Raw genomic sequence first — 24,745 nt, 5'->3', positions numbered from 1 at the left:
TTAGAAATTAACGAAGGATGAAAAATTGTTAACTGATAATACTTTTACGGCTGTTATGCTATGCAAGCGTATACTTACCAGAGCAAAATGTAATATGAAAAATAGCAATTTGAAGCACAGCTAAAATATGAACTTTCTTATGTGATAACAAACCTTCTGAGTAAGATTGAGAAATTGGTTTTTTCTTTGGTTTTAAAGTCAATGACTCTTCATCATACTCAAATTTAATAGATTTTGGTTTTTTCTTAATTCCTATATGAACATCTTCTTCAATATCTTCTTGTACAGTATAAGTTGGTTGTGTTTTCTTTATTTTTCGTTTTAGTGGCACCTGGAAATGCTCTTCAATATTGGTATCTTCTGTATCTAGTGGGAGTTCTTCAGCATCACTTCCTTCATCTATAATCTCTTCAATTACCGGTCCATCATCACTTTCAATTTCTTGAATAATTTGAATACTTGCTTGATCCGCTTCTTCAGAATATGTTAAAGGTTTTTGTTTTTTAAGTTTAATACTACCCGACATGGAAATTTCCTCTTCAGCATATGAATCTAATTGAATCTTAAACTCTTGTTCAACATCCTCTTTTGTTTTTACAGATTTGGGTCTAAATGTTACATTTTCCACTTCCGTGTATTCGGGAATATCTGGTTTTGAAGGTTTTCTAACAGGACGTAGTTTTTTAATTGTAATTTCTTGTGAGTGCTCTTCAAACGATAGCTTTCGTTCTGGTTTCTTTTTCTTTATAGTAAATTCTTCAGTTATGTCTTCAGATTCATATGGCATTAATTTCTTAATTGTAATTTCTTCGGAAGCTTCTTCTGATGGAATCTTCTTAGGTTTTTTCTTAATAACGACAGCTCCTTCTACAAGTTCTTCTTCTTTTGGTTTTTCAGGCACAAATTTTTTTATAGTTATTTCCTCAGATGCTTCCTCGATCGATACTTTCTTTGGTTTTTTCCTTATTATAACAGCCTCTTCAGTAACTGTTTCTTTTTCAGGGCTTTCAGGACGTTTCTTGATTGTAATTTCTTCGTCTACATTTTCGTCTTCGGATGGTTTTTCAGGGACAAGTTTTTTAATGGTTATTTGTTCGGTTACTTCCTCCACAGGTACCTTCTTAGGTTTTTTCTTTACTATAATAGCATCTTCTTCTACAGTTTCTTCTGCTTTTGGTTTTTCAGGGACAAGTTTTTTAATGGTTAGTTCTTCAGAAGCTTCTTCCGAAGGTAATGTCTTCGGTTTTTTCTTAAGTACGACAGCTTCTTCAGTAGTAGTTTCTTTGACGGGGCTTTCAGGCCGTTTTTTAATTGTAATTTCTTCTTCTACAATTTCATCGTCCTTTGGTTTTTCAGGCACTAGTTTTTTAATGGTTATTTCTTCTGAAGCTTCCTCGACAGACACCTTCTTAGGTTTTTTCTTTAGTATGATAGATTCTTCGGTTACTGTTTCTTTGGCAGGGCTTTCAGGGCGTTTTTTAATTGTAATTTCTTCTTCTACAGTTTCTTCTTCTATTGATTTTTTAGGTACACGTTTTTTAATAGTTATTTCTTCAGACGCGTCCTCTATTTGTTCCTTTTTCGGTTTTTTCTTCAGTATGATAGCCTCTTCAATAACAGTTTCCTTATCAGGACTCTCTGGACGTTTTTTAATTGTCACTTCTTCTACCGTTACTTCTTCGGTTTGAACTGGTATAGGTTTCGGAAGCTTGAGTTCTGCTTCTTCGACATCTTCAGTTTTAGGTACAACCTTTTTAATTGTAATTTCTTCTGCAACTTCTTCTTTTGGCACCCTCTTTGGTTTTTTCTTTATAACGACAGCTTCCTCTGTGAGTATTTCTGTAACAGGACTTTCAGGTCGTTTTTTGATAACAACTTCTTCTTCTACGGTTACATCTTCAGTTTGAATCGGTACAGGCTTTAGAAGCTTGAGTTCTGCTTCTTCTACATCTTCAGATTTAGGCACAATCTTTTTAATTGTAATTTCTTCTGCTACTTCTTCCTTTGGTACCTTCTTTGGTTTTTTCTTTATAACGATAGCTTCTTCTGCAACTGTTTCTTTAACGGGACTTTCTTGACGTTTTTTGATGATAACTTCCTCTTCGGTTACTTCTTCACTTTGAACCGGTATAGGTTTTGGGAGCTTGAGTTCTGCTTCTTCAACGTCTTCAGTTTTAGGTACAACTTTTTTAACTGTAATTTCTTCCACAACTTCTTCTTTTGGTACCTTCTTTGGTTTTTTCTTTATAACAACGGCCTCCTCTGTAACTGTTTCTTGAACAGGGCTTTCAGGTCGTTTCTTTATGACAACTTTTTCTTCTATGGTAACTTTCTCAGTTTGAACTGATAATGGTTTTGGAAGCTTGAGTTCTGCTTCTTCGACATCTTCAGTTTTAGGTACAATCTTCTTAACTGTAATTTCTTCTCCAACTTCTTCTTTTGGTACTTTCTTTGGTTTTTTCTTTATGACGGCGACTTCTTCAGTATCATCTACGGTCTTTTCTGGGTGGCCTAAGTCTTCTTGAATAGCTTCTTCAGGTTGTTTATCTTCAGATACTTCATTAACTGTTTCAGTGCTAGGTACTTTTTCCTTGGGCACTTTTTTCAATTTTTTCTTTTTTAGTGATTTATCTTCATCTGGTTGCGATTGGGGAATTTTCAAAGGTTCTAGTGATACTTCTTTATTATCAGGTTCGTCTTTACTATCTGGTTTTATGAATGGCTTAAGTTTTATAAGATTATCGTCTTCATCTGGTTTATCTTTTTCAGGAATTCTAAATTTAACATCATCATCCTTTTCAGGCTCAGGTATTTTTGGTCGTCCTTTTTCAATTGTATACTGAACATTATCTTGCTCTGGTTTTGGTTTTGTAGGTGATTTTTGTGGTTTTTTGATTTTGTCTGGTTTGGTGTCTGGCTCCTCTTCTAATTGAGGGATATCTAAAACTTCTTTTTCTGTTTGATGGTCGGGTATATCAAATGGTTCGAGTTTGGGATGAGATATTTTTCTCTCTGGTTTTTTGGAAGTTTTAGAAATATCTTCGGGTATTTCTTTTGTGATTTTATCTGATTTGTCTTCCATAATATCTTCGGGTTTGTCTGGAAGTTTTTTAAGTTTTACAATTTCTTCTTTTTCATCTTTTTCTGGAACTAATCCTTTTTTAATTGTTAATTTTTTAATATCATCTGGTTGTTGTTTTTCGGTATCTTTTGGTTGCCTTTTGTATAAATCACGATCTTCAAACGTTTCTAAGCCATCTTTTTTCAGTTCATATAATTCTTTATCCATTTTTTCCAGATCTACAAATTCTTTTTCGATATCTTTGAGCTTTCGAGGTTTTGTTTTGATTAACTTTTCGGCCTCTTTAGTATTTCGAGACATAATTCCGTTATCCTTTATAACTGGTGGAAGATATTGAATAAGTGGTTTTTGCATTAATTCATGTTCAGGTGGAAAATCTACATGTCGAATTCGACTTTTTAATAAAACTTTTGGTAGTTCTGGAGTTTGAATTTCTTTTTTCTCTGGAACTTTTGTCTTTTTTAATTTAATTTGAGCAAATTGTGGAACCTCAACAGTGGTAATAGTGGGCTTTGTGACCTTCATTTCTTGACGTTCTATTTTTAATCGTTCGGGTAATATTTTCTTAGGTTTTATTATTTTTTCTGGTGTTGAGTCTGGTTTTGTACTAGGGGACTCGTCAATTTTTTCTTTTACTGTAGGTACTTCTTCTTTCTCGTCTACTCGGCTTTCAGGTTTGAATTCAGGCTCAGTTTTATCATCTTTTGGTTTCTTTATTTTTTTAGTTTTCAGCTTTATAGTACTATCTTTGGGTAAATCACGTACTTCATCTGGAGTGAATTTTAATATTTCTTCGATTGGTAAATCTTCACTAATTTTTTCTTCTGGTTTAACTCCTTCCTCTGATTCTGAAGAAATTTCTTTGGGTTTAATATCTTTAGTAGAAGAGGGTATTACCTCTTCAATTATTTTTGGCTTTTCTTCATCTGTAGGGATCTGAATTTCATCTACTATCTCAGGAATTTTCGTTTCGGTTTCTTCTTTAGGTTCTTCTTTAGTTTCCACTTTAGGTTTCTTTATTTTTTTAACTTTTGGTTGTTTATATTTTTCTTTTGGTGTTTCAATATCGTCGTGAGGTATGCTATCTAATGTCAATTCTGATGGTGTAGCATTCTCACCATTTTCTTCAACTTTTGGTTTTATAAATGGTTTTAGCATCAGTTCAGGATTTTCGTCTTCAGGTTTCTTGCCTTGTTTGTATTTTAAGTTAATTGTTGGTTCTTCTTCTTCTAACGGTTTCTTGGGTTTACCTGGAATAATTGGATATTGGACAGACTCTTGAGCTGGTTTATCCTTTTCTGGCTTTTCGGATTTCTGTGGCATCTTTTCCTCTGGTTCATTTGGTGTGGGGACTATTTCTATTTTCTCAGGTTTTTCTAGGTCGACGTTAGATGGTTCATATTCAAACGGTTCAAGAGGAGCTAATTCAATAGTTTTTGTTCCAGGTTGTGATTTCTTTAATGGTTTTGGTTCTTTATCAGATTTTAATTTTGGTTTGGGTATTGATTCAGTTTCTTCTGGTTCAATTGGTGTACGCTTTAATTTTACGTTTTCAGGTTCATTATCATCCGCAGGTATTTGGCCTTTGCCCAAAGACAACGGTTTAAGTTCACTCGGTTCTTCTATTTTCTTTTTGGGTTTTCTTTGATATAATTCTTTGTCTTCTATCTTTTCTAACCCTTGTTTCTTAAGTTCTTCGAATTCCAAGTCTAATTTTTCTAAATCTGTTTTATCATCTTCAATTTCTTTCATTTTTCTAGGTTTCGTGCGACGTATTTTTTCGGCTTCTTTTGTGTTTCTAGATAATATACCATGATCTTTAACAACTGGTTTTAACACGGTTATTACAGGTTTTTGCTCCTTTTCTTTCGAAATTGGAAATTCAACGAAACGAATAGTACTTCTTAACAAGAATTTTGGTAAGCTTACGCTTTTTCTGTCTTTTTTCTCGGTTTTCTGTACAACCTTTGGCTTTTTTAATTGAATTGTTGCAAATTGAGGGATTGTAGGTGCAGAAACTACAACCATTTTAGATTCTAATTTTTCTAGTTTTGGATACTTTGGTTTTAATTTTTTTGGTATTTTATCATCTAATAATTTTGTATCAAGAACAGCTTCTTGCGTACTATCTGGAATATCATCGATTTCTTCAGTTTTATCTAAAGGTTTCTTCTTGTGTTTCTTCTTGGGAGTTTCTTCACTAACTTTTGGTTCTGTAACATTTGGAACAAATTTAGTATCAGTTTCGATTACTTCGTTTGTGTGTGTAGTTGGTGTTTCCAATAGTGTAAGTGTATCTTCATGTTCTGTAGGTGTAATTTCTGTGATAGTGCAAGCATTGCGATCTTTTAGAACGTTTCTAGTTTTAATTTTTTTGTTTAAATTGTCTTGTGTAATACCTGCTTCGTTTGTGTGTTGAGTTGCAACGATTTCTTGTGTTTCATAATGTTCCAATGGTATAATGGACGAGTCTCCAGTGTCATGTGTGGGTGTATTGGGTGTAATATTTGTAAGCTGGTGTTGTATTTGGTCTGGTTGTGACAAAATACTAAAGGATTCGTTAAGTGTGTCAAAATCTAACTTGGCTTCATTTGGATGTTCTTTTACTGGCGTAAAATCATCAATTTCTTCTAAAAGTAAGGGTTTTACTTCACTTTCTTCAGACGTCTTTAATTGGATAGTAGTTTCAGGATAAGTTTCTTCCATGTTGTCATTAATTTTCTTTTTTATTATCTTTTTCTTAGTAACTTTCTTTTGAGGTTTGTCTTCTTCTATCTGTGTTTTAGTTACTTTCAATTCTTCAGGAAGTTCTTCAATAACAATAGCTGCTTCCTTGGGAGCCTTACTTGTAGGAATAAGTTCTTGAACTTCTTCTTGCGTTATTGGTTTTTCCACACCTTCTTGAGATGTTATGATTTTAACAGTAGTCTCAGGCTTTTTATCATCTTCTTGTACAGTTGTGATGTGTGTTTCCTCGACTTTGTCACCAATCTTCTTCTTAATAATCTTTTTCTTAACAATCTTCTTTTGCGGTTTGTCTTCTTCTGTCCCCAGTTCAGTTTCTTCAACTTCTTCAGGCAGTTCTTCAATGACAATTGCTGTTTCTTCAGAAGCTTTAATTGCAGGAATTATTTCTTCGGCTTCTTTTTGAGTAATCGGCATCTCTTCACTTTCCTCGGAGGTAATAATTTTAATGGTAGTTTCAGGTCGTTTGTCGTCTTCTTGGACAGTCGTGATTTGAGTTTCTTCAACTTTGTCACCAACCTTCTTTTTGATAATTTTTTTCTTAGTAACCTTCTTATGTGGTTTCCCTTCTTCTGTTAACACTTCAGTTATATTAACTTCTTCGGGCAATTCTTCGATCACAGTAGTTGTTTCTGTAGGAGCCTTAATTGCAGGAATAAGCTCCTCAACTTTTTCTTGAGAAATTGGTTCCTCTACACTCTCTTCAGAAGTATTAACTTTAATTGTTGTTTCAGGTTGTTTGCCGTCTTCTTGAATAGTTGTTATTTGAGTCTCCTCAACTTTGTCTCCCAGCTTCTTTTTAATTACCTTTTTCTTAATAATTCTTTTTTGAGGTTTACCCTCTTCCGTAAGAACTTGAGTTATCTTTACTTCTTCAGGTAATTCTTCAATAACAGTCGCAGTGTCTTCAGGGGTTTTTAATGTAGGAATAAGTTCGTGAACTTTTTCTTGGGTAATTGGCTCTTCCTTACCTTCTTCAGAAGTTGTGACTTTAATAGTTGTTTCAGGCAGTTTATCATCGTTTTGTACAGTTGTAATCTGAGTTTCCTCAGTTTTATATCCCACCTTCTTTTTAATTATCTTTTTCTTTACAACTCTCGTTTGAGGTTTACCCTCTTCTGTAACTACCTGTGTTACCTTTATTTCTTCTGGTAATTCCTCAATAACAGTTACTGCTTCTTTAGGAGCTTTAATTTCAGGAATTAGCTCTTCAATTTTTTCTTGAGTAATTGGTTCTTCTTTACCCTCTTCAGAAGTAATTACTTTAATGCTAATTTCAGGCTGTTTATCATCTTCTTGCACTGTTGTGATTTGTGTTTCCTCAACTTTATCTCCCATTTTCTTTTTAATAATCTTTTTCTTTACTATTCTCTTTTGCGGTTTACCTTCTTCCGTAACTACTTCAGTTACTTTAACTTCTTCAGGTAATTCCTCAATAACAGTAGTAGATTCTTTAGGTGATTTAATTGCAGGAATGAGCTCTTGAACTTCTTCCTGCGTAATTGGTTCTTCTTTACCCTCCTCAAAAGTAATTACTTTGATCGTAGTTTCGGGTTGTTTGTCATTTTCTTGAACAGTTGTGATTTGAGTTTCCTCTACTTTGTTACCCAATTTCTTTTTAATTATCTTTTTCTTGACTACTTTATTTTGAGGCTTACCCTCATCTACAACTACCTGAGTTATCTTTACTTCTTCAGGTAATTCCTCAATAATTGTAGCAGCTTCTTGAGATGATTTAATTGCAGGGATTATCTCTTGAATTTCTTCTTGAGTGATTGGCTTGTCTTCACTTTCCTCAGAAATTTTAATTTTAATGGTTGTCTCAGGTTGTTTATCATCTTCTTGCACAGTTGTTATTTGAGTTTCTTCAACTTTGCCGCCAACCTTCTTTTTTATAATCTTTTTCTTAACAATCCTCTTTTGAGGTTTACCTTTTTCTGTTGTAATTTCAGTAACCTTTACTTCTTCCGGCAATTCTTCAATCACTGCTGTTGCTTCCTCCGGAGAAACTAACACAGGAAGTAGTTCGCTAATTTCATCCTGGGTAATCGGTTTCTCTTCTCCTTCCTCCGAGGTGACAACTTTAATAGTAGCCACAGGCTGCTTATCATCTTCTTGTACAGTTGTAATTTGGGTTTCTTCAACTTTATCTCCAATTTGCTTTTTAATAACCTTTTTCTTGACAATTTTTCTGTGAGTTTTACCTTCGTCAGAAACAGTTTCTGTCACTTTGATATCTTCGGGTAATTCTAATATGTATACTTTTGATTTGTCTGTTTGCTCGTGTTCAGGACTCTTTTGGAATGGTTTCAATTTTATTGCTGACGGCGGTTCGTCAGGTTTTTCGCCTTGCTTATATTTTAATCTTATTTCAGGTTCTTCGTCTTCAGTTGGTTGTTTTGGTGTACCTTTCACTAAAGGATATTGTATGGTTTCTGCTTCAGGTGCAACTTTCTTTGATTTTTTATTTTTTTGAGCTGGCTTCTTCGGAGATTCATTTGGTTCTGGAATTATTTCTGTCTTCTCATATTTTTCAAGCTCAAGAGTCGAAGAAGTATCTTCGAAAGGTTGTAAGGAAGGTGATTCTACTAATTTTTCGTCCACCGATTTTTGCTTCGGTGACTCAATTTTTTCATCTTTTTTAGGTTTTAACGTAGGTTTCGGTTCGGTTTCATCTGGCTTTGATGGTATACGTTTCAACTGAACTTTTTCTAGTTGTTCTTCTTCTTTAGGTACTTTGCCTTTGCCTAACTGAACAGGTTCTGATTGTGCTGGTTCTGTAGGTTGTTTTTTGGGTTTACGTTGATAAAGCTCTTTATCCTCCATCTTTTCCAATTCTTGTTTCTTAAGCTCTTCAAATTCCATATCTAATTTTTCCAGTTCTTTATCATGAGCCTCCAAATCCTTCATTTTTCGAGGCTTTGTTTTTCGTACTTTTTCTGCTTCTTTAGTATTTCGAGAAAGAATTCCGTGATCTTTAAAAACTGGGGCCAATTGAGTAGTGAACGGTTTTTGTTCTTTTTCCTTAACACTAGGAAACTCAATGAAACGAATATTACTTTTTAATAAAAATTTGGGTAATGTTACACTCGTACTCTGTTTTCTCTGTGTAATTTTTGGTTTTCTTAATTTGACCGTTGCAAACTGTGGTAAAATCGGGGAAGATACAGAACAAATTTTTGATTCAAGCTTTTCAAATTTAATAAATTGAAGATCTTTCTTTGGTTTCTTGACTACTGGTTTATCTGTTATTTCTTCTAGGCCTTTGACTTTAGGTTCTTCATCCACTCTTTGTTCAGTTGTTGTTTCTTCAATTTTATCATTAACCTTCTTTTTAAGGATCTTCTTCTTAATAATCTTCTTTTGAGGTTTTCCATCTTTGATCACAATTTCAGTTAATTCTTCTGGAAGTTCTTCAATGAGAGCTGTATCATCTTCGGGAGACTGACTTTCTTCTTGACTAATTGGTTCTTCCTTAACTTCTTCAGAAGTTATAACTTTAATCGTAGTTTCAGGTTTTTTGTCACCATCTTCCACCGTGGTAATTTGTGTTTCCTCTACTTTATCTCCCACTCTCTTTTTAATAATCTTTTTCTTAACAACTTTCTTTTGAGGTTTACCTTCTTTTGTTAGTGTTTCAATTACTTTAATTTCTTCAGGCAGTTCTTCAATAACGGTTGATGTTTCTTTTGGAGCTTTTATTCCAGGAATTATTTCTTGAGCCTCCTCCTGAGTAATAGGTTTCTCTTTACCTTCCGTAGAAGTTATAAGTTTAATGGTAGTTTCAGGTTGTTTATCATCGTCTTGTACAGTTGTGATCTGAGTTTCTTCAACCTTATCTCCCAACTTCTTTTTAATAATTTTTCTTTTAATAACTCTTTTTTGAGGTTTTCCGTCTTCTGTAACAACTTGAGTAATCTTTACTTCTTCAGGTAATTCTTCAATAATTGTCGCTGCTTCTTTAGGACTCTTAATTGATGGAATAAGCTCTTGAACTCTGTCTTGCGTAATTGGTTCTTCTTGTCCCTCTTCAGAAGTAATAACTTTAATTGTAGTTTCAGGTTCCTTGTCTCCTTCTTGTACCGATGTTATTTGAGTTTCTTCAACTTTGTCTCCCACCTTCTTTTTAATTATCTTTTTCTTAACAATTCTCTTTTGAGGCCTGCCCTCTTCTGTAACTACTTGGGTTATCTTTACTTCCTCGGGTAATTCTTCAATAATAGTTGTCGCTTCTTTAGGTGACTTAATTGCAGGAATAAGCTCTTGTACTTCTTCCTGAGTGATTGGTTCTTCTTTACCCTCCTCAGAACTAATTATTTTGATTGTTGTTTGTGGCTGTTTATCATCTTCTTGCACAGTTGTGATTTGAGTTTCTTCAACTTTATCTCCCACCTTCTTTTTAATAATCTTTTTCTTTACTACACGCTTTATCGTCTTACCCTCTTCTGTAACTACTTGAGTTGTTTTAATTTCTTCAGGCAATTCTTCAATTATCGTCGCTGTTTCTTGAGGTACCTTACTTGTTAGAATTAGCTCTTGAACTTCTTCCTGAGTAATTGGTACTTCTTTACCCTCTTCAGAAGAAATAACTTTAATGGTTGTTTCAGGTTTTTTGTCATCTTCTTGAATAGATGTGATTTGTGTCTCCTCAACTTTGTCTCCCACTATCTTTTTAATTACCTTTTTCTTAACAATTCTCTTTTGAGGCTTACCCTCTTCTGTCACTACTTGAGTTATCTTTACTTCTTCAGGTAATTCCTCAATAATAGTAGCCGTGTCTTTAGGTGACTTAATGGTAGGAATAAGCAATTGAACTTCTTCCTGAGTGATTGGTTCTTCTTTACTCTCTTCAGAAGTAATTACTTTAATAGAAGTTTCAGGTTGTTTGTCATCTTCTTGCACAGTTGTGATTTGAGTTTCTTCAACTTTATTCCCCACCTTCTTTTTAATTATCTTTTTCTTTACTACACGCTTTATCGGCTTACCCTCTTCCGTAACTACTTGAGTTGTTTTAATTTCTTCAGGTAATTCTTCAATTATCGTCGCTGATTCTTTAGGGGCCTTAACTGTGGGAATTAACTCTTCAACTTTTTCTTGAGTAATTGGTTCTTCTTTGCCCTCTTCAGAAGTAATTACTTTAATGGTAGTTTCAGGCTGTTTATTATCTTCTTGCACAGTTGTGATTTGTGTTTCCTCAATTTTATCACCAACTTTCTTTTTAATAACCTTTTTCTTAACTATTCTCTTTTGTGGTTTACCTTCTTCCGTAACTACTTGAGTTATTTTTATTTCTTCAGGAAATTCTTCAATTACGGTCGCTGCTTCTTTAGGAGCCTTAATTGCGGGAATTAGCTCCTGTACTTCTTCTTGAGTAATCGCTTTGTCTTTACCCTCTTCAGAAATTATAACTTTAATAGTAGTTTCAGGTTGTTTATCATCTTCTTGAACAGTTGTGATTTGCGTTTCCTCAACTTTATCACCAACTTTCTTTTTAATTATCTTTTTCTTCACAATCCTCTTTTGAGGTTTACCTTCATTTGTTTTTGTTTCAGTTATCTTAACTTCTTCTGGCAATTCTTCTATCGTAGTCGCTTTTTCTGTTGGTGCCTTTATGACAGAAATAAGTTCTTCAACTTCTTCCTGGCTGATTGGTTTTTCTTCAACTGTTTCAGAAGTTATAACTTTAATGCATGTTTCGGGTTGTTTATCATCTTCTTGAAGAGTTGTAATTTGTGTTTCTTCGACTTTATCACCAATTCTCTTTTTAATTATCTTTTTCTTAATAATTTTCTTCCTAAGTTTACCTTCTTCCGTTACTACTTGGGTAACATTTACTTCTTCAGGCAATTCTTCAATAACAGTTGCTTTGTCCGTGGGCGTTTTAAGTGCAGCAATGATATCTTCAACCTCTTCCTGTGTAATGGGTTTTTCTGCTTCTAGTTGGAAGTCTTTAATAGTAGTTTCAGGTTTTCTGCTGTCTTCTTGTACAGTCGTAATTTCAGTTTCCTCAACTTTGTCCCCAACTTTCTTTTTAATTATTTTCTTCTTAACAATCTTTTTTTGTGGTTTATCTTCTTCTATTTCTGTTTCGGCAATTTTCACTAGTTCGGGTGATTCGTCTGGTAACTCTTCAATTATAATTGTTGATTTATCTTGTGTATCTGCATTCTCGATTTGATATTCTTGTTCTGTTATTTCTTGAATATTTAGAGTGTTTTGATCTTTTGTATCGGAAGTATTTTCGTCTATTACTTCATCTATAACTACTGTACCCTCTTCCTCTTGTGTATCATTGTTTGGTTCGTACTTACCTGTTTGTTTATTTTTAATGACTGTGCGTTTTGTTTTAATTGTTTTTACCATTTTTGTTCCAGGAATAGTTTTAAATGTAGTGATTATTTCTTGTGCTTCTTGTAATGTTTGATCTGTTGGTGTTATTTGTGTGTATTGTTCTTTAGGTTGTGTGGGTAATAATTCTTCTGAAAAAGTAAATTTTGTGTTATTGAAAAAGTATCTTGATTTCCCTGATTTATCTTTTGTGAATGTTTTTTTAAGTATTTTATTGTGTTTCATTCAAGTTATATCATGGAAATTGGAATAAGGATATAAATGAGTGAAGTAAACAAAATTGAAGAAATGTGGAATAGTGAAATAGTAGCAAATTACAATCAAAGTCATACTTTTACCGTTTTTCAAATAATAAAAATTTACAAAAAATGTAATACCTTGTGTGCCGTGAGGTGTGTGTGATGTAGTGTGTAGTGTAATTTGTGAGTCGGTAGGTGTATGTTCAGGTGTAATAATTTCATCATTTTTTTTAGGTTTTAATTTTTTCGCTCTAGGCATTTTCTTAGAAACTTCTGGCATATCAATATCATCGTGTGGAATTTTGTCCAGTAAAAGTCTTGTTGGAGTTGCGCTTTCATCTTGTTCTTCTGGTTTATTCTCTTTGAATGGTTTCAGATTTATTCCAGATGGTGTTTCATCAGGCTTTTCACCTTGTTTATATTTTAATTTAATATCCGGCTCCTCGCCTTCTTTTGTTTGTTTCGGTGTACCTTTCTCCAAATGATAGTGTGTAGTATCTTGTTCAGGTATATCCTTCTTTGGTATTTTGCTTTTTGGAGGTGTTTTATTTGGTGATTCACCAGGCGGGGGAATTATTTCGGTTTTTTCATATTCCTCAAGCTGAGGGCTCGAAGAAGTATCATCGAAAGGTTTTAAAGGAGTTAATTCAATTACTTTTTCGTCTACTAACGTCTTCTTTGATTGCTTAATTTTTCCATCTTGCTTAGATTTTAACGAAGGTTCTGATTGGGTTTCATCTGGTTTGGGTGGTAAGCGTTTCAATTGAATCTTTTCTAACTCAGCATCTTCTGTAGGCACTTTTCCTTCTCCCAACTGCAAAGCTTTTGGTTGTTCTGCTTCTACAGGCTGCTTTTTAGGTTTGCGTTGATAAAGTTCTTTATCTTCTACCTTTTCTAGTTCTTGTTTCTTAAGTTCTTCAAATTCCAAATCTAATTTTTCTAGTTCCTTGTCATATGCCTCTAAAGGTTTCATTTTTCGTGGTTTTGTTTTGCGAATTTTGTCTGCCTCTTTCATATTTCTTGAAAGTATTCCATGGTCTTTGACGACTGGTATCAGTTGCGATATAAATGGTTTTTGTTCTTTTTCTTTTGCATTTGGAAATTCAATGGATCGAATATTACTCTTAAGTAAAAACTTGGGTAATGTTACACTTGTACTTTGCTTTCTCGGTGTGATTTTCGGTTTTTTTAACTTCAGGGTTGCAAACTGAGGTAAAATCGGAGAGGAAACTGAGCACATTTTAGACTCGAGCTTCTCCAATTTAAGTAATTGAAGATTTTTCTTTTTAAGCTTCGGTTTAATAAATGGTTCATAAATTTGCTCTGGAATTGAAACAATATCTTCATTCATTCCATCATTTTTGAAAGGTTCGTCCTTATCGCACTTTATATCTTGATCCGCTTCAATCAACCCCGGTTTCTTAACAACTTTCTTTTTGACAATTCGCTTCTTATCAACTCTCTGATCAGGTATACGCTCTTCGGAAATAGTTTCTATTACTTTGATTTCTTCAGGGAATGTTGAAACTTGAACACTAATTTCAGGTTTCTTGCCATCTTCTTGGACAGTTGTAATTTCTGTAACTTCCTGTTTACCACCAACATGCTTTTTGATAACACGCTTTTTAACAACCTTTTTGCGTGGTTGGCCTTCTTCAGAAATTGTTTCTGTGACTTTAACTTCTTCAGGTAATTCCTCTACAAGAAGTTTTGGTTCTTGCGGTTGTTCGAGCTGTTCTAATGGTTCCGTTGATTCATCATCAAATGTTTCAACGTGAACAGTTGTTTCGGGCTTTTTGTCGTCTTCCTGAACAGTTGTGATTTTGGTCACTTCTTTTTTACCTCCAACTCGCTTTTTGATGACTCGCTTCTTTACAACTTTTTTGAGAGGTTTGCCCTCTTCAGAAATAGTTTCTATAACTTTCACTTCTTCAGGCATTTCTTCCACAAGAAGATTTGATTCTTGCGGTCGTTCGAGCTGTTCAAACGGCTCCGTTGATTCATCATCGAATGTTTCAACGTGAACAGTTGTTTCGGGTTTTTTGCCGTCTTGTTGAACTGTTGTGATTTCAGTTACTTCCTGTTTACCCCCAACTCGCTTTTTGATGACTCGCTTCTTAATTACCTTCTTGCGAGGTTTACCTTCATCAGAAATCGCTTCTATTATTTTAACTTCTTCAGGCAATTCTTCTACTAGGAGTTTTGGCTCTTGTGGCTGTTCTAACGGCTCCGTTGATTCATCATCAAATGTTTCAACGTGAATAGTTGTTTCGGGAGATTGATCGTCTTCTTGAACAGTAGTGATTTCAGTTACTTCCTGTTTACCTCCTACTCGCTTTTTAATAACCCGCTTTTTAACAATTTTTTTGCGTGGTTTGCCTTCTTCTGAAATTGTTTCTGTGACTTTGACTTCTTCAGGTAATTCCTCTACAAGAAGTTTTGGTTTTTGCGGTTGTTCGAGATGTTCTAATGGTTCCGTTGATTCATCATCAAATGTTTCAACGTGAACAGTTGTTTCGGGAGATTGATCGTCTTCTTGAACAGTAGTGATTTCAGTTACTTCCTGTTTACCTCCTACTCGCTTTTTAATAACCCGCTTTTTAACAATTTTTTTGCGTGGTTTGCCTTCTTCAGAAATTGTTTCTGTGACTTTGACTTCTTCAGGTAATTCCTCTACAAGAAGTTTTGGTTTTTGCGGTTGTTCGAGCTGTTCTAGTGGTTCCGTTGATTCATCATCAAATGTTTCAACGCGAACAGTTGTTTCGGGTTTTTTGTCGTCTTGTTGAACTGTTGTGATTTCAGTTACTTCCTGTTTACCTCCAACTCGCTTTTTGATGACTCGCTTCTTAATTACCTTCTTGCGAGGTTTTCCTTCATCAGAAATCGTTTCTATTACTTTTACTTCTTCAGGCAATTCTTCTACTAGGAATTTCGGCTCTTGTGGCTGTTCTAACGGCTCCGTTGATTCATCATCAAATGTTTCAACGTGAACAGTTGTTTCGGGTTTTTTATCGTCTTCTTGAACAGTAGTGATTTCAGTTACTTCCTGTTTACCTCCTACTCGCTTTTTAATAACCCGCTTTTTAACAATTTTTTTGCGTGGTTTGCCTTTTTCTGAAATTGTTTCTGTGACTTTGACTTCTTCAGGTAATTCCTCTACAAGAAGTTTTGGTTTTTGCGGTTGTTCGAGATGTTCTAATGGTTCCGTTGATTCATCATCAAATGTTTCAACGTGAACAGTTGTTTCGGGAGATTGATCGTCTTCTTGAACAGTAGTGATTTCAGTTACTTCCTGTTTACCTCCTACTCGCTTTTTAATAACCCGCTTTTTAACAATTTTTTTGCGTGGTTTGCCTTCTTCTGAAATTGTTTCTGTGACTTTGACTTCTTCAGGTAATTCCTCTACAAGAAGTTTTGGTTTTTGCGGTTGTTCGAGATGTTCTAATGGTTCCGTTGATTCATCATCAATTGTTTCAACGTGAACAGTTGTTTCGGGAGATTGATCGTCTTCTTGAACAGTAGTGATTTCAGTTACTTCCTGTTTACCTCCTACTCGCTTTTTAATAACCCGCTTTTTAACAATTTTTTTGCGTGGTTTGCCTTCTTCAGAAATTGTTTCTGTGACTTTGACTTCTTCAGGTAATTCCTCTACAAGAAGTTTTGGTTTTTGCGGTTGTTCGAGCTGTTCTAGTGGTTCCGTTGATTCATCATCAAATGTTTCAACGCGAACAGTTGTTTCGGGTTTTTTGTCGTCTTGTTGAACTGTTGTGATTTCAGTTACTTCCTGTTTACCTCCAACTCGCTTTTTGATGACTCGCTTCTTAATTACCTTCTTGCGAGGTTTTCCTTCATCAGAAATCGTTTCTATTACTTTTACTTCTTCAGGCAATTCTTCTACTAGGAATTTCGGCTCTTGTGGCTGTTCTAACGGCTCCGTTGATTCATCATCAAATGTTTCAACGTGAACAGTTGTTTCGGGTTTTTTATCGTCTTCTTGAACAGTAGTGATTTCAGTTACTTCCTGTTTACCTCCTACTCGCTTTTTAATAACCCGCTTTTTAACAATTTTTTTGCGTGGTTTGCCTTCTTCAGAAATTGTTTCTGTGACTTTGACTTCTTCAGGTAATTCCTCTACAAGAAGTTTTGGTTTTTGCGGTTGTTCGAGCTGTTCTAGTGGTTCCGTTGATTCATCATCAAATGTTTCAACGCGAACAGTTGTTTCGGGTTTTTTGTCGTCTTGTTGAACTGTTGTGATTTCAGTTACTTCCTGTTTACCTCCAACTCGCTTTTTGATGACTCGCTTCTTAATTACCTTCTTGCGAGGTTTTCCTTCATCAGAAATCGTTTCTATTACTTTTACTTCTTCAGGCAATTCTTCTACTAGGAGTTTCGGCTCTTGTGGCTGTTCTAACGGCTCTGTTGATTCATCATCAAATGTTTCAACGTGAACAGTTGTTTCGGGTTTTTTATCGTCTTCTTGAACAGTAGTGATTTCAGTTACTTCCTGTTTACCTCCTACTCGCTTTTTAATAACCCGCTTTTTAACAATTTTTTTGCGTGGTTTGCCTTCTTCAGAAATTGTTTCTGTGACTTTGACTTCTTCAGGTAATTCCTCTACAAGAAGTTTTGGTTTTTGCGGTTGTTCGAGATGTTCTAATGGTTCCGTTGATTCATCATCAAATGTTTCAACGTGAACAGTTGTTTCGGGAGATTGGTCGTCTTCTTGAACAGTAGTGATTTCAGTTACTTCCTGTTTACCTCCAACTCGCTTTTTGATGACTCGCTTCTTAATTACCTTCTTGCGAGGTTTTCCTTCATCAGAAATCGTTTCTATTACTTTTACTTCTTCCGGCAATTCTTCTACTAGGAATTTCGGCTCTTGTGGCTGTTCTAACGGCTCCGTAAATTCATCATCAAATGTTTCAACGTGAACAGTTGTTTCGGGTTTTTTATCGTCTTCTTGAACAGTAGTGATTTCAGTTACTTCCTGTTTACCTCCTACTCGCTTTTTAATAACCCGCTTTTTAACAATTTTTTTGCGTGGTTTGCCTTCTTCAGAAATTGTTTCTGTGACTTTGACTTCTTCAGGTAATTCCTCTACAAGAAGTTTTGGTTTTTGCGGTTGTTCGAGCTGTTCTAATGGTTCCGTTGATTCATCATCAAATGTTTCAACGTGAACAGTTGTTTCGGGAGATTGATCGTCTTCTTGAACAGTAGTGATTTCAGTTACTTCCTGTTTACCTCCAACTCGCTTTTTGATGACTCGCTTCTTAATTACCTTCTTGCGAGGTTTTCCTTCATCAGAAATCGTTTCTATTACTTTTACTTCTTCCGGCAATTCTTCTACTAGGAATTTCGGCTCTTGTGGCTGTTCTAACGGCTCCGTAAATTCATCATCAAATGTTTCAACGTGAACAGTTGTTTCGGGTTTTTTGCCGTCTTGTTGAACTGTTGTGATTTCAGTTACTTCCTGTTTACCTCCAACTCGCTTTTTGATGACTCGCTTCTTAATTACCTTCTTGCGAGGTTTTCCTTCATCAGAAATCGTTTCTATTACTTTTACTTCTTCAGGCAATTCTTCTACTAGGAGTTTCGGCTCTTGTGGCAGTTCTAATGGCTCCGTTGATTCATCATCAAATGTGTCAACGTGAACAGTTGTTTCGGGAGATTGATCGTCTTCTTGAACAGTAGTGATTTCAGTTACTTGCTGTCTACCTCCTACTCGCTTTTTAATAACCCGCTTTTTAACAATTTTTTTGCGTGGTTTGCCTTCTTCAGAAATTGTTTCTGTGACTTTGACTTCTTCAGGTAATTCCTCTACAAGAAGTTTTGGTTTTTGCGGTTGTTCGAGCTGTTCTAATGGTTCCGTTGATTCATCATCAAATGTTTCAACGTGAACAGTTGTTTCGGGTTTTTTGCCGTCTTGTTGAACTGTTGTGATTTCAGTTACTTCCTGTTTACCTCCAACTCGCTTTTTGATGACTCGCTTCTTAATTACCTTCTTGCGAGGTTTTCCTTCATCAGAAATCGTTTCTATTACTTTAACTTCTTCAGGCAATTCTTCTACTAGGAGTTTCGGCTCTTGTGGCTGTTTTAACGGCTCTGTTGATTCATCATCAAATGTTTCAACGTGAACAGTTGTTTCGGGTTTTTTATCGTCTTCTTGAACAGTAGTGATTTCAGTTACTTCCTGTTTACCTCCTACTCGCTTTTTAATAACCCACTTTTTAACAATTTTTTTGCGTGGTTTGCCTTCTTCAGAAATTGTTTCTGTGACTTTGACTTCTTCAGGTAATTCCTCTACAAGAAGTTTTGGTTTTTGCGGTTGTTCGAGCTGTTCTAATGGTTCCGTTGATTCATCATCAAATGTTTCAACGTGAACAGTTGTTTCGGGTTTTTTGCCGTCTTGTTGAACTGTTGTGATTTCAGTTACTTCCTGTTTACCTCCAACTCGCTTTTTGATGACTCGCTTCTTAATTACCTTCTTGCGAGGTTTTCCTTCATCAGAAATCGTTTCTATTACTTTAACTTCTTCAGGCAATTCTTCTACTAGGAGTTTCGGCTCTTGTGGCTGTTCTAACGGCTCTGTTGATTCATCATCAAATGTTTCAACGTGAACAGTTGTTTCGGGTTTTTTATCGTCTTCTTGAACAGTAGTGATTTCAGTTACTTCCTGTTTACCTCCTACTCGCTTTTTAATAACCCGCTTTTTAACAATTTTTTTGCGTGGTTTGCCTTCTTCAGAAATTGTTTCTGTGACTTTGACTTCTTCAGGTAATTCCTCTACAAGAAGTTTTGGTTTTTGCGGTTGTTCGAGATGTTCTAATGGTTCCGTTGATTCATCATCAAATGTTTCAACGTGAACAGTTGTTTCGGGAGATTGATCGTCTTCTTGAACAGTAGTGATTTCAGTTACTTCCTGTTTACCTCCAACTCGCTTTTTGATGACTCGCTTCTTAATTACCTTCTTGCGAGGTTTTCCTTCATCAGAAATCGTTTCTATTACTTTTACTTCTTCCGGCAATTCTTCTACTAAGAGTTTCGGCTCTTGTGGCTGTTCTAACGGCTCCGTTGATTCATCATCAAATGTTTCAACGTGAACAGTTGTTTCGGGAGATTGATCGTCTTCTTGAACAGTAGTGATTTCAGTTACTTGCTGTTTACCTCCTACTCGCTTTTTAATAACCCGCTTTTTAACAATTTTTTTGCGTGGTTTGCCTTCTTCAGAAATTGTTTCTGTGACTTTGACTTCTTCAGGTAATTCCTCTACAAGAAGTTTTGGTTTTTGCGGTTGTTCGAGCTGTTCTAATGGTTCCGTTGATTCATCATCAAATGTTTCAACGTGAACAGTTGTTTCGGGTTTTTTGCCGTCTTGTTGAACTGTTGTGATTTCAGTTACTTCCTGTTTACCTCCAACTCGCTTTTTGATGACTCGCTTCTTAATTACCTTCTTGCGAGGTTTTCCTTCATCAGAAATCGTTTCTATTACTTTTACTTCTTCAGGAAATTCTTCTACTAGGAGTTTCGGCTCTTTTAGCTGTTCTAACGGCTCCGTTGATTCATCATCAAATGTTTCAACGTGAACAGTTGTTTCGGGTTTTTTATCGTCTTCTTGAACAGTAGTGATTTCAGTTACTTCCTGTTTACCTCCTACTCGCTTTTTAATAACCCGCTTTTTAACAATTTTTTTGCGTGGTTTGCCTTCTTCAGAAATTGTTTCTGTGACTTTGACTTCTTCAGGTAATTCCTCTACAAGAAGTTTTGGTTTTTGCGGTTGTTCGAGCTGTGCTAATGGTTCCGTTGATTCATCATCAAATGTTTCAACGTGATCAGTTGTTTCGGGTTTTTTGTCGTCTTGTTGAACTGTTGTGATTTCAGTTACTTCCTGTTTACCTCCAACTCGCTTTTTGATGACTCGCTTCTTAATTACCTTCTTGCGAGGTTTTCCTTCATCAGAAATCGTTTCTATTACTTTTACTTCTTCAGGCAATTCTTCTACTAGGAGTTTTGGCTCTTGTGGCTCTTCTAACGGCTCCGTTGATTCATCATCAAATATTTCAACGTGAACAGTTGTTTCGGGATTTTTATCGTCTTCTTGAACAGTAGTGATTTCAGTTACTTCCTGTTTACCTCCTACTCGCTTTTTAATAACCCGCTTTTTAACAATTTTTTTGCGTGGTTTGCCTTCTTCAGAAATTGTTTCTGTGACTTTGACTTCTTCAGGTAATTCCTCTACAAGAAGTTTTGGTTTTTGCGGTTGTTCGAGCTGTTCTAATGGTTCCGTTGATTCATCATCAAATGTTTCAACGTGAACAGTTGTTTCGGGTTTTTTGTCGTCTTGTTGAACTGTTGTGATTTCAGTTACTTCCTGTTTACCTCCAACTCGCTTTTTGATGACTCGCTTCTTAATTACCTTCTTGCGAGGTTTTCCTTCATCAGAAATCGTTTCTATTACTTTTACTTCTTCAGGCAATTCTTCTACTAGGAGTTTCGGCTCTTGTGGCAGTTCTAATGGCTCCGTTGATTCATCATCAAATGTTTCAACGTGAACAGTTGTTTCGGGAGATTGATCGTCTTCTTGAACAGTAGTGATTTCAGTTACTTGCTGTCTACCTCCTACTCGCTTTTTAATAACCCGTTTTTTAACAATTTTTTTGCGTGGTTTGCCTTCTTCAGAAATTGTTTCTGTGACTTTGACTTCTTCAGGTAATTCCTCTACAAGAAGTTTTGGTTTTTGCGGTTGTTCGAGCTGTTCTAATGGTTCCGTTGATTCATCATCAAATGTTTCAACGTGAACAGTTGTTTCGGGTTTTTTGTCGTCTTGTTGAACTGTTGTAATTTCAGTTACTTCCTGTTTACCTCCAACTCGCTTTTTTATGACTCGCTTCTTAATTACTTTCTTGCGAGGTTTTCCTTCATCAGAAATCGTTTCTATTACTTTTACTTCTTCAGGCAATTCTTCTACTAGGAGTTTCGGCTCTTGTGGCAGTTCTAATGGCTCCGTTGATTCATCATCAAATGTTTCAACGTGAACAGTTGTTTCGGGAGATTGATCGTCTTCTTGAACAGTAGTGATTTCAGTTACTTGCTGTCTACCTCCTACTCGCTTTTTAATAACCCGCTTTTTAACAATTTTTTTGCGTGGTTTGCCTTCTTCAGAAATTGTTTCTGTGACTTTGACTTCTTCAGGTAATTCCTCTACAAGAAGTTTTGGTTTTTGCGGTTGTTCGAGATGTTCTAATGGTTCCGTTGATTCATCATCAAATGTTTCAACGTGAACAGTTGTTTCGGGAGATTGATCGTCTTCTTGAACAGTAGTGATTTCAGTTACTTCCTGTTTACCTCCAACTCGCTTTTTGATGACTCGCTTCTTAATTACCTTCTTGCGAGGTTTTCCTTCATCAGAAATCGTTTCTATTACTTTTACTTCTTCAGGCAATTCTTCTACTAGGAGTTTTGGCTCTTGTGGCTGTTCAAACGGCTCCGTTGATTCATCATCAAATGTTTCAACGTGAACAGTTGTTTCGGGATTTTGATCGTCTTCTTGAACAGTAGTGATTTCAGTTACTTCCTGTTTACCTCCTACTCGCTTTTTAATAACCCGCTTTTTAACAATTTTTTTGCGTGTTTTGCCTTCTTTAGTAACAGTTTTTATGACTTTCACTTCTTCGGGCAACTCTTGTACTAAAAGTTTTGGTTTCCGTGGTTGTTCAAGCTGTTCTAACGGCTCCGTTGATTCATCATCGAATGTTTCAACGTGAACAGTTGTTTCGGGTTTTCCGTCGTCTTCTTGAACAGTAGTGATCTCAGTTACTTCCTGTTTACCACCAACATGGTTTTTGATAACACGCTTTTTAACAACCTTTTTGCGTGGTTTGCCTTCTTCAGAAACAGTTTCTATGACTTTTACTTCTTCAGGCAATTCTTCTACTAGGAGTTTCGGCTCTTGTGGCTGTTCTAACGGCTCTGTTGATTCAGCATCAAATGTTTCAACGTGAACAGTTGTTTCGGGTTTTCTGTCGTCTTCTTGAACAGTATTGATTTCAGTTACTTCCTGTTTACCTCCTACTCGCTTTTTAATAACCCGCTTCTTAACAATTTTTTTGCGTGGTTTGCCTTCTTCAGAAACAGTTTCTATCACTTTCACTTCTTCGGGCAATTCTTGTACTAGAAGTTTTGGTTTCTGTGGCTGTTCAAGCTGTTCTAACGGCTCCGTTGATTCATCGTCAAATGTTTCAACGTGAACAGTTGTTTCAGGTTTTCTGTCATCTTCTTGAACTGTTGTGATTTCAGTAACTTCCTTTTTACCACCAACTTGCTTTTTAATAACTCGCTTCTTGACAACCTTCTTGTGAGGTTTTCCTTCTTCAGAAACAGTTTCTATAACTTTTACCTCTACAGGCAATTCTTCGACCAAAAGTTTTGGCTCTTGCGACTGTTCTAACGGCTCCGTTGATTCATCATCAAATGTTTCCACGTGAACAGTAGTTTCAGGTTTTCTGTCATCTTCTTGAACTGTTGTGATTTCAGTAACTTCCTTTTTACCACCCACTTGCTTTTTAATAACTCGCTTCTTGACAACCTTCTTGCGAGTTTTTCCTTCTTCAGAAACAGTTTCTATGAATTTTACTTCTTCAGGCAATTCTTCGACCAAAAGTATTGGCTCTTGTGACTGTTCTAACCACTCTGTTGATTCGTCATCAAATGTTTCAACGTGAACAGTTGTTTCGGGTTTTCTGTCGTCTTCTTGAACAGTAGTGATTTCAGTTACTTCCTGTTTACCTCCTACTCGCTTTTTAATAACCCGCTTCTTAACAATTTTTTTGCGTGGTTTGCCTTCTTCAGAAACAGTTTCTATCACTTTCACTTCTTCGGGCAATTCTTGTACTAGAAGTTTTGGTTTCTGTGGCTGTTCAAGCTGTTCTAACGGCTCCGTTGATTCATCGTCAAATGTTTCAACGTGAACAGTTGTTTCAGGTTTTCTGTCATCTTCTTGAACTGTTGTGATTTCAGTAACTTCCTTTTTACCACCAACTTGCTTTCTAATAACTCGCTTCTTGACAACCTTCTTGCGAGGTTTTCCTTCTTCAGAAACAGTTTCAATGACTTTTACTTCTTCAGGCAATTCTTCGACCAAAAGTTTTGGCTCTTGTGGCTGTTCTAACGGCTCTGTTGATTCGTCATCAAATGTTTCAACGTGAACAGTTGTTTCAGGTTTTCTGTCATCTTCTTGAACTGTTGTGATTTCAGTAACTTCCTTTTTACCACCAACTTGCTTTCTAATAACTCGCTTCTTGACAACCTTCTTGCGAGATTTGCCTACTTCAGAAACAGTTTCTATGACTTTTACCTCTTCAGGCAATTCTTCGACCAAAAGTTTTGGCTCTTGCGACTGTTCTAACGGCTCCGTTGATTCATCATCAAATGTTTCCACGTGAACAGTAGTTTCAGGTTTTCTGTCATCTTCTTGAACAGTAGTGATTTCAGTTACTTCCTGTTTACCTCCTACTCGTTTTTTAATAACCCGCTTCTTAACAATTTTTTTGCGTGGTTTGCCTTCTTCAGAAACAGTTTCTATCACTTTCACTTCTTCGGGCAATTCCTGTACTAGAAGTTTTGGTTTCTGTGGCTGTTCAAGCTGTTCTAACGGCTCCGTTGATTCATCGTCAAATGTTTCAACGTGAACAGTTGTTTCAGGTTTTCTGTCATCTTCTTGAACTGTTGTGATTTCAGTAACTTCCTTTTTACCACCAACTTGCTTTTTAATAACTCGCTTCTTGACAACCTTCTTGCGAGGTTTTCCTTCTTCAGAAACAGTTTCTATGACTTTTACTTCTTCAGGCAATTCTTCGACCAAAAGTTTTGGCTCTTGTGGCTGTTCAAACGGCTCCATTGATTCATCATCAAATGTTTCAACGTGAACCGTTGTTTCAGGTTGCTTGTCATCTTCTTGAACAGTTGTTATTTCAATTACTTCTGGTTTACCATCAACTTGTTTTTTGATTACTTTCTTTTTAATAGTTTTTCTTCTTGTTTCACCACTTTCATCAATTTTTGCTGCTATTGTGGTGTTTTTAGGATATTCATTTGTATTTGCAATGTCTTGGTTATGAATACTTACCGAGGGCTCTTGTGTTTTTTGCTTTATAATATTTTCTACTGTTTTAAGTGTGTCTTCGGCTTCTGCGGTTTGTATTTCGTGTATTGTAATTGGTTGGTGTAGTGTGAGTGTGGTGTTTGCGTGTTTTTCAGGTAATTGTGTATATTTTATGGATTCTTGTATATCTGTGTTCGAGTATGTTATAGATTGTTGTAATTCATTGTAAGGATT

The 24,745-nt window shown here is 35.7% G+C and overlaps 1 protein-coding gene across 1 annotated transcript in view; it reads right to left on the bottom strand.

Annotated features, from left to right (window-relative positions):
- The window catches only part of LOC123296560 (titin), a 175,143-nt gene that overhangs the window by 13,519 nt on the left and 136,879 nt on the right, over window positions 1-24,745 (bottom strand). The window contains 4 exon segments of the mRNA XM_044878085.1: window positions 154-12,306; window positions 12,553-18,403; window positions 18,551-18,604; window positions 18,692-24,699. Of these exon segments, the coding sequence (XP_044734020.1) occupies window positions 154-12,306; window positions 12,553-18,403; window positions 18,551-18,604; window positions 18,692-24,699 (24,066 nt within the window).

Source organism: Chrysoperla carnea, chromosome 3, assembly GCF_905475395.1.
Source record: "Chrysoperla carnea chromosome 3, inChrCarn1.1, whole genome shotgun sequence".
Taxonomy (NCBI): domain Eukaryota; kingdom Metazoa; phylum Arthropoda; class Insecta; order Neuroptera; family Chrysopidae; genus Chrysoperla; species Chrysoperla carnea.
This window is presented reverse-complemented; position numbering and strand designations above follow the sequence as displayed.